General features: G+C 39.8%; 1 protein-coding gene across 9 annotated transcripts in view; it reads left to right on the forward strand.

The window, feature by feature from the left end:
• bi (T-box transcription factor bifid) overlaps positions 1-12,654 on the forward strand; it is a 349,399-nt gene extending 336,745 nt beyond the window's left edge. For 7 of the 9 annotated variants that reach the window (XM_087357395.1, XM_087357398.1, XM_087357391.1 and 4 more), the window contains 2 exons: positions 7,007-7,245; positions 7,677-12,654. In XM_087357395.1, the coding sequence (XP_087213521.1) occupies positions 7,007-7,245; positions 7,677-8,707 (1,270 nt within the window). In that variant the 3' untranslated portion in view covers positions 8,708-12,654. The remainder of the gene's footprint in view (positions 1-7,006; positions 7,246-7,676) is intronic. The other 2 variants (XM_087357396.1, XM_087357399.1) reach the window with 1 other exon arrangement.
• Positions 12,655-14,367: the final 1,713 nt, after the last annotated feature.

Consider the following 14,367-nt stretch of genomic DNA (forward strand, 5'->3'; position numbering starts at 1 on the left):
TGTATATAGTGTAGAAAGTGATAAGGATTCTATCATGAATGATGACTGGTGAGGATTTGGAAGGAGTCGATCCTGCCCTATTTCAAGATGACATCGCTTGGAGAGACAGAAAAATGACGTCGAACTTTTGGAATTATAGCCATAATGCATTCGAGATTCGAAATGATTATGTCCAAAATACGTGTCCAGAGTTTTATCTCAGCATTAAATTTCTCGGTAAGAATAATTCGTAGAGTTCTGCCTCCACAACCTAAAGCCTTCCCACCGGAAGAAAAGACTTGATTTCTATGGAAACCAGATTGAACGATTGACTCGTTCGACGTACACGTGTTGGGGTAGGGCCAATTTGTATCATCCAGGTTCGAAACAAGTGATCCCCGACATCAAAGTACTGTACGTTGGCTGGGGCCGTTGTTAATTTGCAATTAAAATCGTCAAGAGTATGAAGCTGTCAGTGCCGTTGAACTGATTATTATAACGAACACCACGTTTCTCTTGTGTACCTACAGTTAAAGGTCACAGCCACATTTTACCTTACCGACTGTAGTTCTTACGCTACGGTCAGACCGGTTCCACGTATCGCCGGTTAAGCGTTTTCGTCTTCTGTATCTCCATGTAAAATAAGAAACTAACACTATGGACTTAGAGCAGAAGTGATCTCTAGTGGCAGTGGTGGTATTAGTAGTAGTAGCAGTAGTAGTAGTAGTAGTAGTTGTTGTTGTTGTACGCCTACCGATGCAGTTTTTAAACTTCAGTTGAGATTGTTGCCTTGTTATTGTTACTGCGTTTGTATAAGTTAACGTGAAAATATGTATGGGTTACTATTTTTGGAGTGAGATTTCTTGTTCTATCACCTTTTCAATTAGAAGCCTTCACAGGATAGTTTAACAGTGATTTAGACTTGCGTCAGGAATTTATCCTGCCCGAATATCTCTCGGTTAATGATCATCCATCTGAGATTTGCCTTAATTTCTTCCAGAAAATTCTTTCCTATTCATTCATTATCTTTTTTTAAAACTAATTTTAATCTGTGTACCGTACACAGCTAAACAGCATAGTTATACGCCATAGGGATCAGTGAAACCTGTAAATCGGACAATACGTAGATGAATTAGAAACGCGAAAATTCATGACGAATTAACGATTAATCCACGTCCATTGTCGGCTGGCGCTGCTCAGATCAAACCACAGCCTAAAATATACCCGACAAAGCTTTGTATGTCTTGACGCGCGTAAAGATTGCCAGAGAGAATCGACTAGCACTTGGTGAGATGTGCTCGGGACATTTTTTATTCTATCGTTGCTTCATTCTGGTCTGATCGATTGCCTTATTATCATAACCCCAGACCCACTTGCGACGTAACCTCTAACCTATCACTTGGCTGAAAAAACTTTGTCGTCGTAATTATTACTCCAGATTCGACGCCGTTTTAAAGTGGGACGCGAGGCTGAAACAGCAAACTGTAGCCAATTAGACATACTGTAAAGATTAACAAACACGAAACATATGTACTTGCGTGTGTAAATATAGGTTAAGTGACAAATATTATCACAGCTTTTTAACGCCACTAAAGCCCCTTCTAATCTATTGTTTATATTATCAGTTCTGTAGGATTGTTTGTAAAAATAATAATAATATATCTAAAATGAGTGTTAATATTATCCTGTCATCTAACCCTAGATCTTCGAAGTGGTCTAGGAAGACACAGTTGGTAATAGCAAAGAGCCCGTAACCGGCAAACACTAACACAGATATGCAGCACTAAAATGAAACAACAAAACAAAATTAAAGGAAAAATAATCAGTTTAGAAACGTCTACGTATAAAGTGCCCTCAGAGGAGACAGCGCTTTTGCCAAATGTGTCAGAAAATCTGCGTATGTCGTGTGTATCTTTTATGTCTGCCAGCAGTGGATGGATAGCCAGAGAAAAGTTGTAACGGTGCAGTAAAGCCTGACCACGAGCACAGTGCAATTACGATATCTGGGAGGAAATTTTCCTTCTCTTTTGTCCGACCCTGATGTATCTGCAACCCACAGTACATCACTAGTTCAGTCGGAGTCTTTGAAATTCAATCTCCATTGTCTGTGGTGCCCAACTTAACATTAGCTGAGTGTTTGTCCCTCACGACGAACAAATACCGGCTGTCTTAGTACAGTCATGCAAACTAATTTTACCCACAAGACCGCGTTTTCTAAGTGAAATTTCACTGATATAAAAGTCGATTCTATTAAGTACATCTAGTTAACCAATAAAATCTTCTCGGGTAATCCGCCGTGTCAACTGGTTACCGTAGTAAACCGACGTTTCGGGAACCAACTCTGTCCCCATCATCCTAATCCACTCCACGGGTGTAACAAAACAGGATTACAGGAACTTACGAGTAGTTTGGCAGTATGACACTTTAATTTAAATCAGAAATAAATTCACTGGAAAAAGAGTCTGTGTCTCATAATCACACATAAATCCGGCGAAATAAGTTTTTGTATAATTTTAAATATTCCGGAAAAATATGAATCAGTTTTATAACCGAATATTGAAACTCATTCTTAACTTCTTCGTGGACGGTGTACTGTGTACTTATTCTATGGATTTGTACTGATGGAATACTTCTATTATTATTGTAGAGCGGATTAAAGTTGTGTAATAAAAAGAAACTTATATTCATTCGAACAATTTACAGGCAAGTACAATGGAAATATCACCTATCTGAAACGTGATATTCATCAAAGTGTTCCTTATCTCACTGTAGCATGCATCCTGATCTGCTATGCTCCGACTTCGTTTCCATGCAAATGTCTCAGCCCTCTGCATCCCCTACAATAGTGGTGGTAGCTTAAATTTAATAAAATTTGCACATCCATGTAAAGTTAAAGGCTTTGTGACCTAAGTGAAACCCAAATGTAATAATTTAACCTTTCAACTACACGTTTAAAGTAACACCACCCTCCCTTCTGGCTTAGTTTGCGTTACCCTCTGCTTCTCATTCCCTGGAACTAGGCTTTTTTTTATTCTCCTCATTCATCCTTCATTCTTCCTCCCAGCGTCATCCCTTAAAATTAACAGTCCCCGCGATGCGCAGCGACCTTTTTTGTCACCCCATTTCTCTTTGTCTTCTCGCCATTGCTATCTAGATGGACAGTTACCCCATGCATAATGAGGCGCAAGTCTTCGAAACGAATTTAAATTCTTACTTGTTGGCAAGACTGAACAAAACAATGTTGGCGATGTTCTTTTCAGTTGAGACACCAAGTAGACTCGTGGATAGATAACAACATTTTGCAGGAACATACTGTCTCCATCTTCAACCCTGAAGGTGGAGATATTATATTTCTCCGCAACGTTGTGTGTACCTACGAGTCCACAAGGTGTCAGAATCCACAAAAGCAAAATCATCACGTTCAGCTCCATTAGAACGCAGAGGCGAATCTCGACGCAATGTGCATTCTGCTCCGCGGCTGTAGATGGCACTGAGCTCCAAGCTTCACGATCCGACAGCTTTACCCAAGGAAACATTGTTCTCGCTACCCATTGGTTAGCCGAGGAAAGTGAGTGGAGAGTCATGCCTGTAACACAGATGGAGATAATTTTTGTTGGACGACGTAACTATAGAATCCATATGTTAAACCTAGGGGATTTTAGATAAATACGTTGATTAATTTCCTGAAGATGTGATTTTGTATAAAAAAAAAAGGAGAGAGCCTTAAATTCAATAAAATCTCTAAATTTCTTCGACTTGTTTTTCATAGCCTTGAGATGTGTTATTGGCTACTCCGTGCTTGGAATTACGCTTAATATAGGCCTGAGTAAAAGGAACTCTATGCTTCAGAAAATCTTAGTAGGTGATACAACATCATAAAACAAACTCACTGATGCACCAAATTTCCGTTCTTATCTCGACGTCAGTGAATAAAGAGTGATGTATTTTTGTGTCTTCCAAAATTCCAACTCTTAGAAACACCACGAGGTGTGACAGTCCATAGATGGCACAACAGTCTCCAACGTACACGGTCGATACCATAGAAGTGAGAGATGACGTGATGCTGAGTCAAACTCTTCTCCACTCGAAACGGAAAAAGAGGAAAGAAAGCTTAAATTAGCCACCCCCACTATGGAACCTACCCGTTTTTCCCTACATCTCAATTCCACCCTCATCAAAATCTTTACCTGGCTGCGTTCCAAACGCACTTCTTTCTTGTGAAAGTACTTGCATCTTTCCAAATTACCGTCCTACTTTACCAAATCACCATCCCCCACTGACAGAACAGTTCGGCCCCTTCGTAATCTGGATTTAAAGCAAGCTACTCCATGACATGACATTTCTTCAGCGAGTTTTCTGAATAGTGAATAATTACTTCAGAGAAAACATGTAAACCGGACGGAATCCGACTAGGTAAAAGTTCTTTTCCATTTATGTAGAGAACATAACCTCAGACATCGCCATTTCGTTTTCAGGTACATTCGGACACATCTGTACAAACATATAAATAAAAGTTTCTGACCAAATTTTACTTGTCAAACTACAACTCTTCAAACATCAGAAATATTCACGTCACCATAATTAGCCTTCTGTAACCCCCCTCCCCCTCACGCATACAAAGGATTCACATAAAACTGATAAATAAATTTACTGTTACGAGATTTGATATACTCACAGCTGTGAAGATGCCAACGTTGGTCTCCTTCGTTTTAACGTCGCGTGGACATGTAGAAAAACACCAACGTTTCGGTTGAATATACTGCCTCCAACTTCAGAGCTGAGGGCTACTTTATACACAGATTAGTCACTCAATTGCCATATTTCTTGTTTTCAGTTTGAAATTAAATTTGCAGTTAGCCTAAACTAGCGTTGCATGCTTATATGAAATGTGATATAATTCACATGTACGTTTTCATACGTTCAGAAGGCATTTGTGTTGTCACTGTTTGCTGTTGAGATATTTAGATTTAGGGGTCTGAAGGTTTCAACCATCTTTCACGAAAACATTACCTGTTTCTCCGTACGAATAGTATTTATAACAACAGAATGATTATAAACAAATTCACGCCGACTGAATTTAAAACTGTATTATAAATCTTAGAAAGAAATTTCTAGTAGACCTCGATCTATAATTTCTTGTACTATCGATAAAACTGAAGTCAGAGTTATGCAACAGTGGCCTATGAATAAATAACGATATAAATCAGTGGCATAAATTCATTAAGAACAGGAGGTATTAGGCAGAGATTTTTGTAATTATTCATTGCACATCTTACAGTAACAGCGCATAACACCTTCCCATTTCTAATTTGTAATTATTTGATTTGTAGACACTGAACACCGCTGGAAGACGTAGAAGTGTTAGTGGTTTAGTATTTAAATGGGTATTTAAAAAGTTACGTGTGAGGCATATTGGATTAAGATGGCTTGTGTTAGGTATCAGTGGATATTATTGTGAATGCGGTAATGAATTTTCAGATTACGACACGTTGGTATATCTGCAGTGGAAATTAATGTAGAATTACAGATATGTGTCTATAAGAAGCTACTTAATTTTCGTGCAACGAACGAGGAAGGAGAAGCAGATCTTCGGTTATATACATGCACATTGTCAGCACGATTTTGCGTCTGTGATGTCGATCGACAGAAAACTGACGTAGTTTCGTAAGCCTCCCCACTTCAGCGTCTGCAGCCCCTTGACTTCTGGGTGCAAGTACAGCTCTTGTGTCCTTCATTAGCTATGCACGGTCTGGATAAGAGTCTATGAGAAGGGTAAAAGAGAAAAGGAATTTTAATGATTATTAGAGGCGTTGGGGTGCTCTATCACCTCCAGTAATTATAGGCGTGAAAATTACTAGCTTGGGTCTTCTAGTTGTTTCCAACAAAGAAGTAAGTTTTGTTTTCGAATTGCCTGCGACGTCTCCTGTGTTTTCCTTGAATTCATTAACTACAGTAGGTACTTGTCTCGTCGAGGAAGAACAAAATGGCTTTCCTTTAAGTTATTTTATTATCTAACTGCAGGTATAGGAGTAAATAATGATGAAGGCTGCTATTTCACTCGGCCCTTGTCCAAGCCCTCCATTCTTGAAACTTCTGACAAATTATGATTATGAATCATGAATCGTGACCGATTTTAATGAAAACGATCTTGACCTGTTTAAGATTGTATGCTGGAGTAACTGAAGAAAATCAACCAGGATAGCCGGTAAAGCGAATTAGATTCGCAATTGTCATGTAAAATCTTGCAGATCCGTGCCGAACGTCGCTGCCGAGAAGGTGGTACTCCTGCTTTATATTCGGAAGTTTCTGGGTTCAGAACTCGGCCCGGAGACCGGATATTGTTACAGAGGTTTTCGTGTGTTTCCTCAGTCCTTCAGATGCCACGGCTACTTCTTTCCATATTCTTTGCAGATCATTATTCACTAATCAGTTTATTATTCTAAGCTATATAATTACAATGACAATTAATAAATAAGCCGTAAATAAATAAAAATACGCAGTCACTTACCACAAGCACTAAACTCTGCACTTCCATATTATTTTGTTTTATGTGAAGTCGCACAAGATTGAGAATTGTATGTTGTACGTCACCTCTCTCCTGAAAAGTTACTTAGGCTTACTAGGCCTACTTATTTTACACTTTTATGAATAACTTTTAATTTTGTAAAAGAAATACACCATTGTATACCAAGAAGAATATAATTTATCACATACATAGTAAAGCGTAAAGGTGCAGAAAAGCGAGACTTTATAAGTCTGAAGAGATGGAAAAACTGCCCCCGACACCCGTTGGGTAGGAGGATAACTGTGCCCGATCGTCTGTTGGGGACCAAGTGGCTACTAATAAAATTCTTCCCCTGCCCTACCGGGTTTCGAACCCGTCTATGCTTAGCTTCTTCTATGACACATTCCTCTCAACGCTAAATTATCTCTTCAGTTGACGCCACAAGCTAACACAATTTACCAGCGGGATGAAACAAGACAAACTGCAATATCCGGAGAGTAAGACGGGTTGCATTTGTTACAGAAGACAGGCGCTGTTGGCCGCTCAGAGGCACCAGGACGAGCAGAGATTGGCAGAGCACCACGGTGGCAGCAAGCACGCCAGGGGGCCAGCGTCCGTGCCTCCCGACACACAACACCACCATCACCGTGCCGGAGACCCTGACGAGGAGAAACTACTGGACGTGGTTGGCACATCCGACCTGCCTCTGCACCCTCATCTGCCACACCCCCTCTCGGCACATCACCACCACCCCCACTCAGGTGAAGTGCTGTCCGCTTTATAATGTGCGCCCACATTAGTCTGTTTTTCCTGTCGGTCGGTGTCAGTCTTTAATATCATCTCTGAAAGTATTTCGCTCAAGATTCTTAGGTTCCCTTTTATTGTTAGTTCAACATTTCACCGAGTTCGAACGAAATTGCTGAAGACTGGGTCGGTATACTGTCCTCTAACTTGGTAATCTGAGTTGTAATGATGTGCATGCAAGAAATATGGAAAGCATTCCGCCAAAGTACTATTATTTTGTTTAAAACAGGTTTCTGGGCACTAAATGCAACGAATATAACATTTCAGTCCAGGATATGTAGTTTCAGGAAAATGGTTCGTATCAAACCCGCAGTAGCTCTACGGCTCATACCCTTGTGACTCTAGCAAGCCAGAGCGGGTGTCCTGACCGGACGCCTGCGTCCCTTAGCGTGGTTTTCTTTGTCCGCAGCGGCCGCAGCTGCAAGCTCAGATTCACTGGCTGCAGAGGAAGCTATGCGTCGCCGACTGCAAGGACCGCAGACCCAGGATGACAGCGAGAGAGACGCCAACAGCGATAACAGTAGCTGTTCGGAGTCGGTAGGTGCCGGCAGCACCTCCACAACAGCCTTCAGACCTTCTGCCAGCACGTCGCCGAGGCCTAAGGATACACTGAGCTCCACTGCTGGTCCTTCCGGCCAGCAACACTCCACAACCACCGAGTACCCCTCGCCGAACATCTCGGTGGGACCTCCCATACACCCCCCACCACACTTACTTCCATATCTATACCCGCATGGGTTGTACCCTGGCGCCTCAGGAGGTCATCCTCTTCTAGCACCAGGACCTCCTCTGTCGTTATTCACAGGTGCTGCGGCTGGACATGGGGGCCATGGAATGAATCCTAGTTTGCTGTTCAACGCGCAGCTTGCGTTAGCGGCTCAGCATCCTGCACTCTTCAGCCACGCAGCTGCGTACACAGCTGCAGGGCTGACACATCCTCACCATCCCCACCACATCACCGCTTCGGGGTCACCCACAGGCGCCTTGCATCACCAGCTGAAGGCAGGAGTCCACCGTTTTACGCCTTACACCCTACCTGTTGTCCCTACGTCAAACTCGCTAGGAGGCTCGCCTCTAGGGTCTGCATTTGAGACGGTTACGCCAGGCTCTCTGCACAATAGCCACAGCAACGCGACGCTGCCCAGTGCAGGTAGCAGAAGTCTAAGTAACAGCCCCACACCTTCTGGGAACAAGCCATCCGTCACATCTCCGCCCCCACCACCATTATCAGGATCTCCACCCTCCTCGGGAGATGTGACACCCGCTATAGCAAATTCTACTCCCCCAACTGGTAGCAGTTCCACAACAGCCAGTGAACTAAAGAGTATCGAGAAGATGGTGAATGGACTGGAAGTCAAACCGAACGCCAACAGTGACCATGTGACGTCACCGAATAAGTGCAGTGACGACATAAAATGAGGGGAGTTGGAGGGGGGAGTCGTACTCCTTGGACGATGAGAATGTTGACGTCACGCCATAATCCTCCCTCCTCTGTATTTCTCTTGTTTCTTTTCAGAAAATGAAATGAAAAAAATAACTATGTTGCTGGCTTATAGATAGTCGTCACCACCGCCATTTTTGGGAAGTGCAACACACGAAACAATCGATTGTCGAGTGTGAAGTAAACACTGAATATATGAACGAGTAAGTAATTTCTGTAAATAAGTAAGACAAAACAAAATTTAAAAAAATAACAAATAAGATATTATAAATTATGTACTATAGATTGAACTATGTGTAAAAGTACGCGCTGTTCGGATTTTATTTATACCAAAGAGTATGTTTGTTTATATAACACAGACTGTGTTTTGTTTCGTCAGTTACTCATGTCCAATCTCTACTGACATACTAGCCCCTGTATGTTATGTGTATAGATAATTAATACGAGATTAAAATGTAAAAGAAAAACATACTTCTGCGACTAGAAGTGACGAACTTCATGCTGTGAGGTACAGTTCTTCTGACAGATTAAGACGAGATTTGGCGACAAATGTAACGTTTCCTGCCTAATTAACCCACCTCTACCGCCAATTCAGTGCAGTTACCCTTCTTTTATTTATTTACTTATTTCTGGTTTATTTAACGCGGCTGCCTGTAACTCAGATTATACATCGCGTTGAATGATACGATAGTCGATAACTTTAATGCTCGATTCCTCAATGCAAACAAAATTTCACTTTTTGTTTAAGCAATTATTGATATTTCATTGTACTTTACAGTAAAGTAAAAAAACGTTTGTCCCACTATACGCCATGTAGGCGTTTGGGGTGAGTGAAGGTATAGCTCCTCTCTTCCTTGACCCCGGCACTAGATGGGGGTGAGTGGTCAGCATCACGCCCCGGCCGGCTTTACCCCCGGGAAAGGACCCCGGTACCCATTGTATAGGAGGCTGTGGGCCCCAGAGCCGGTCTGGACGCAGAGGCTAGAGGAAAAATCCTCTGCCCCCGTCGGGGATCGAACCCCGGTCGTCCAGCCCGTAGCTAGTCACTATACTGACTGAGCTATCCCGGCTCATGTACTTTACAGTGGAATATCTATAATTTTTGCGTCATATTCGGAAGGTCCCAGGTCAAATCTTGGCCTCCAGACAGGCTGACTGAGATTTCTGTGGTTTCCTCAGTCCCTCCAGACAAATACTAAGGTATAATCTTAAATTACGTCACTACAGTTTTATTCGACATCCTTTAAAGTTCGTTTTTATTTAATTGTCATATTATTTGCTGCTTATGTTTATAATTTAAGCGACCGAAAGCATTTTAAAATAAACCAAGAATATATAGATACAAATACAGTGTTAAATGTAAGATGCATGACTTGATCTGGCTGAACTAATTTAGACGAACAGAATTCTAGTTTTTATACTGTGAGTAAAAGTGTACAAAATACATTTTTTTTATTATTTAAGGAACAAGAATTTATATCTGACTGATCGTGTATTAATGAACAGCAGTAATAATTAGGTAGGAAGAGAGAAAAAATAGCACCTGCTCGGTTTGCACTCGCCATGTTCTTGTGGCTTCCATAGCCTTGCTTATCTTACGCGTGCCTGTCCGTTTGCCTGGCTTGCCACAAGTGAGGAGCAGATATCTACGAGTGTGTTGACGAAGTGGAACATGTAACAAGCTATTACCGATTCTAAATTACAGTTTCCTTCTGCCTTTCGATTCCATTTTTCTTACAGGCACAGATGTAGCTCTGTAAGATTTGAGGTTTTCACTGCGGTGAGTCTGAAGATTTCTGTCTTCTGGGTTGTTGCGCGGTGTCGTCTCGTAGATGTCCACCGGCGTTTCAGAGGTCCTTGCTGCCTCATCGCCCTGATGACGGAGGCAGTATGACCTCTGAAACGTTGGTAAACATCGACCAGACGACACGGCGAAACAACCCAGAAGACAGAAATCTTCAGTTGTAACTTTGACAATCATTAAGTGTCGTGGATAAATCTTCCACATCTCTACAACTATGCTTTCAACTTGCAGTTCCTTCTCTTTATAAAGGTAAGGCAGCAGATGTAGTGTTCTTTTGTCTAGCAGCAAAGACGTGATAAATTTAAAGGAAAATGTTTTAAAAAAAGTAACCACATTATGTACATAACAGTTTTATTCCATCCATTTCTCTGTATTTAAGTGATTATAAAATCAGCAATGTGTCTTAGTGATAAATAATCAAATACAGTAATTCATTAAATTTCTTGTGATTCTTAAGTTTCATTACGAAAAACTATACTTGAAAATCTGTTATTGTTTCATGAACGCGGCAAAGTCTATGGTCAGAACTGTACCTTTGAGCTGAATCAGAATCTACAAAAAAGGCTAACAATTTTGTATTTTGATAGCCAAACACCAAGAAAATCTTATATGATAAATAACCACACTCTGTTCCTATAAACTTGACATCTCACATGCAAGTTACGTAGAACAGAGAGTAAGGCAATTTCTTTGTAAAACTAACTGTTTTCGTCAGCAGCAGTATGTACGTCATCTTGTATCTGTTTGTACAAATAGTAATGTAAATGACAACACATAAACACACAGATCTTTTAGCGAGCAATCAACTGAAATTCACTTTGCACTAATTACTGCTGCTTGTAGAATGACTGGAGAAGCCACCATTGTCCTTTCGTTTTTAAGTCATTTTCTGATCTTTGTGACTTTAGTGACGCCAGCCGTCTCCCTGATAAATGATGTAACATTGCCACATTGCGTAATTGCTTTTGATTGTCACTGAGCTGAATATCGGGAGTTTTATGAAGCTTTGTGTGAATGCAGTACAGTTTTACTGAATTATTTAGTTTGTGCGAGTAAATTTAAACATAGATTTTAGTGGTACGATTACCACTTACGTGATAACAGCGTCACAACCCAGAGAACCACAGTTGACTTCTGTGCTTAGTTGTAAATTAAAATAAAAAAACTCGTTATAGGGGATCCTGCAATACAAATTCAAAAGTATCCTGAGCATTGACACGAAAATGAACTTCATACTAACTTTTCGTATTATTGCAGCAGTTATGATTCGTTCTTTTTTTTCTGAATTCAAAAGTTCTGTTGCCAAAGTTACAGGTAACTTTTCGTCTAAATATCACGCTTATTTCATATTGATTCCACGCTTCAGACACATTTGTGCTTTGACATAGGTCTATTTTGACCGTAAAAGAGAGCCATCTTTTTATAAATTACTCTTTGATAGAATTATTTGATTGGTTTTTGTAACTTGTCATGGTGTGAATTTATACAGACTACAAAATACGTTGTTTTTGATTAGTTTCGAATGAGAGCCATTTTAATAAGGACGTTTAACAAAATGTGTCCAATGATTTTGTACAGTGACACTGTAAACGGATAATTCCTACTTATGGTGCAGATTGTGTTGTTATTTTAGCGAGCCATAATAGACATTATAGAAATAATTGGCTTCATCCCTAATAACGCAACTTCTCAACAGCCCCTTTCATATTTCTTTCTTTCTTTCTGGAGAGACGAAGCTAAATATGTCTGTCTAAGCGTGTGTTCATCTGAGTAGAAAGTCGCTAATAAACATTCTATTAATGATGGAAATGAATCACGAAGATAAGACATATTTCAAATTAAATAAAACAATTTCGTATTGTTGCAATGTACACCTCTTCAAAAAAAATGAAATAAAAAGTGGCATATCTTTTAAAACTATAACCAAAAAGGTGTTGAAGATTTTACAACTAACTTCCTATGAACTCATCATTTCACAGTGATAATGGTGGTACTGTCGTAAATCTTTTTTTTCAGTTTGAAGTTTTTTTAAAGAAAACAATTAGCAATAAATATATGAGGTGAAATTTCTAGGCTAATATCCAGTTATTGTGAAATAAATAATTGCGCTATGAGTATGAAGTATTAATTTTATATTTATTTATGCTATAGTTCTATCACCTCTCCTCCCAAGAGCCTTCTCTGTGTTAGACCAAAATGCGGGGTACATGTTTGAAGGAAATGGGCCGCATCTGCTTCTGGGCCCGAAAACTCCAATCTAAAAATAGGTTCTAGATAACGGCGTAGAAATAGCAGGTAGGTTTTCAAAATGAGATTCAGGTTCTTATGAACATGACTCTTATGGGATGATACGCAGTGTAATCTGCTAGAAGTTTACCAACGTTTCATAGGTGCTTGCTGCCCTGAAGATGGAGGCGTCAGGCACCTCTGGAATGTCGGTAAAACATTTTAAGACTACACGGCGCATCAACCCAGAAGAGGGTTTTAAATTTTTTCTCAATTTTATAGGTTTTTATACCCACTCGCACTACGAAAGTGCCATTTATGTTGACACAAATGCATTTCACACACCGTCATCTAATAACAGTTGAATTTTGTGAATGAAATGTATATTAATTTATGATTAATTTTTAAACTGAGTACAGTTTTTTCTGTGATTAGTTGTTTTGTTTTAATTCTTTAAATTATTTATTTATTTATTTTTGTTCAACGACACTGTCAATAGCCCACGTCAGACTGAAACATGTCGAGTTATAGGATTATTAACGAATAATGAATTTTTCTGGAAAGACTGAGGAAAATCATTAAAATTCTCGGCCGATATAACCTGCTATCTAACCGAGATTTCAACTAGAATTTAAATGTGACACAGGAGTTCTAGCAATTCGGCCGCGGAGTTGGCTTTATGTATGAAAGAGCCATATATTTAGCCTATATCTGAGTTTTGCGAGGGAGCGGATCGCATAAAAGGAATAATGTCTTTATATTAAAGCTTGCCGGTCAAATTATGTACTCTCATTTCTTCTCTGCACAGCGAATACACAATCTTAACCAGACGATAAGTTTACAGACTAGTTTCTAACGAAACTTCGTACTAGTCATGAGATTAACGTGTGGTGTATAATGCTTACTTTATCCTATCTTTGTCGTAATGCCGTTAACATCAGATGAATGTTTTCTAAAAAAAGTCGGATAAGCCATCAGACTAAAGTAAAGATCACGAAATTCCTTATTCTGCAATTTCTCTTCATCTCAGATTTTATTGTCGGTTACAGTCCCCAATATTTTTCTTAATTTTCTGTTTTCAGACAGAATTAGTTATGTGAATTAAAACGAGTGATCACTAGAGATCATTGGCCTATATATAAATACTTGTCTGAAGCATTTCTGAAAGAAAGAGATGCCATATCGCCATTGGTGTTCAACTTTCATTCGATTACGACAGTAGGAAGTTCCAAGACCATAAGGTGGCACTGGAATTGAATTGAATTGAATTGAATGGGACACACAGGGCTTGTGGTCTGTGCTGACGGTGTTAATCTGTTGGTCACAAATTTATATGCTATAAGAACAACTGGCATGTTTATGAGACGCTTCCCAGAAAGCCAAGCATACCCTGTGGCCATGTGACGTCGACATATTTCATAATATAAGATATTTAACGAATGAAGTATTTCGGAAACGAGGAAAAAGTTCAGAGGCTTAACTTTAAATAGCAAAATTTCTGTGGCTCTTGTTATATAGATGCAGTATCGCAATCAGTTCATAAAACATCACCAATTTTAATATTCACTTTGAATCCTACAATTAATGCCTAAGATCACAAAATAGGTT

The sequence above is a fragment of the Zootermopsis nevadensis genome, unplaced genomic scaffold (genome assembly GCF_977971745.1).
Source record: "Zootermopsis nevadensis isolate Lab colony 2312 unplaced genomic scaffold, Znev_1.0 Znev_ptg000028l, whole genome shotgun sequence".
Classification (NCBI taxonomy): domain Eukaryota; kingdom Metazoa; phylum Arthropoda; class Insecta; order Blattodea; family Termopsidae; genus Zootermopsis; species Zootermopsis nevadensis.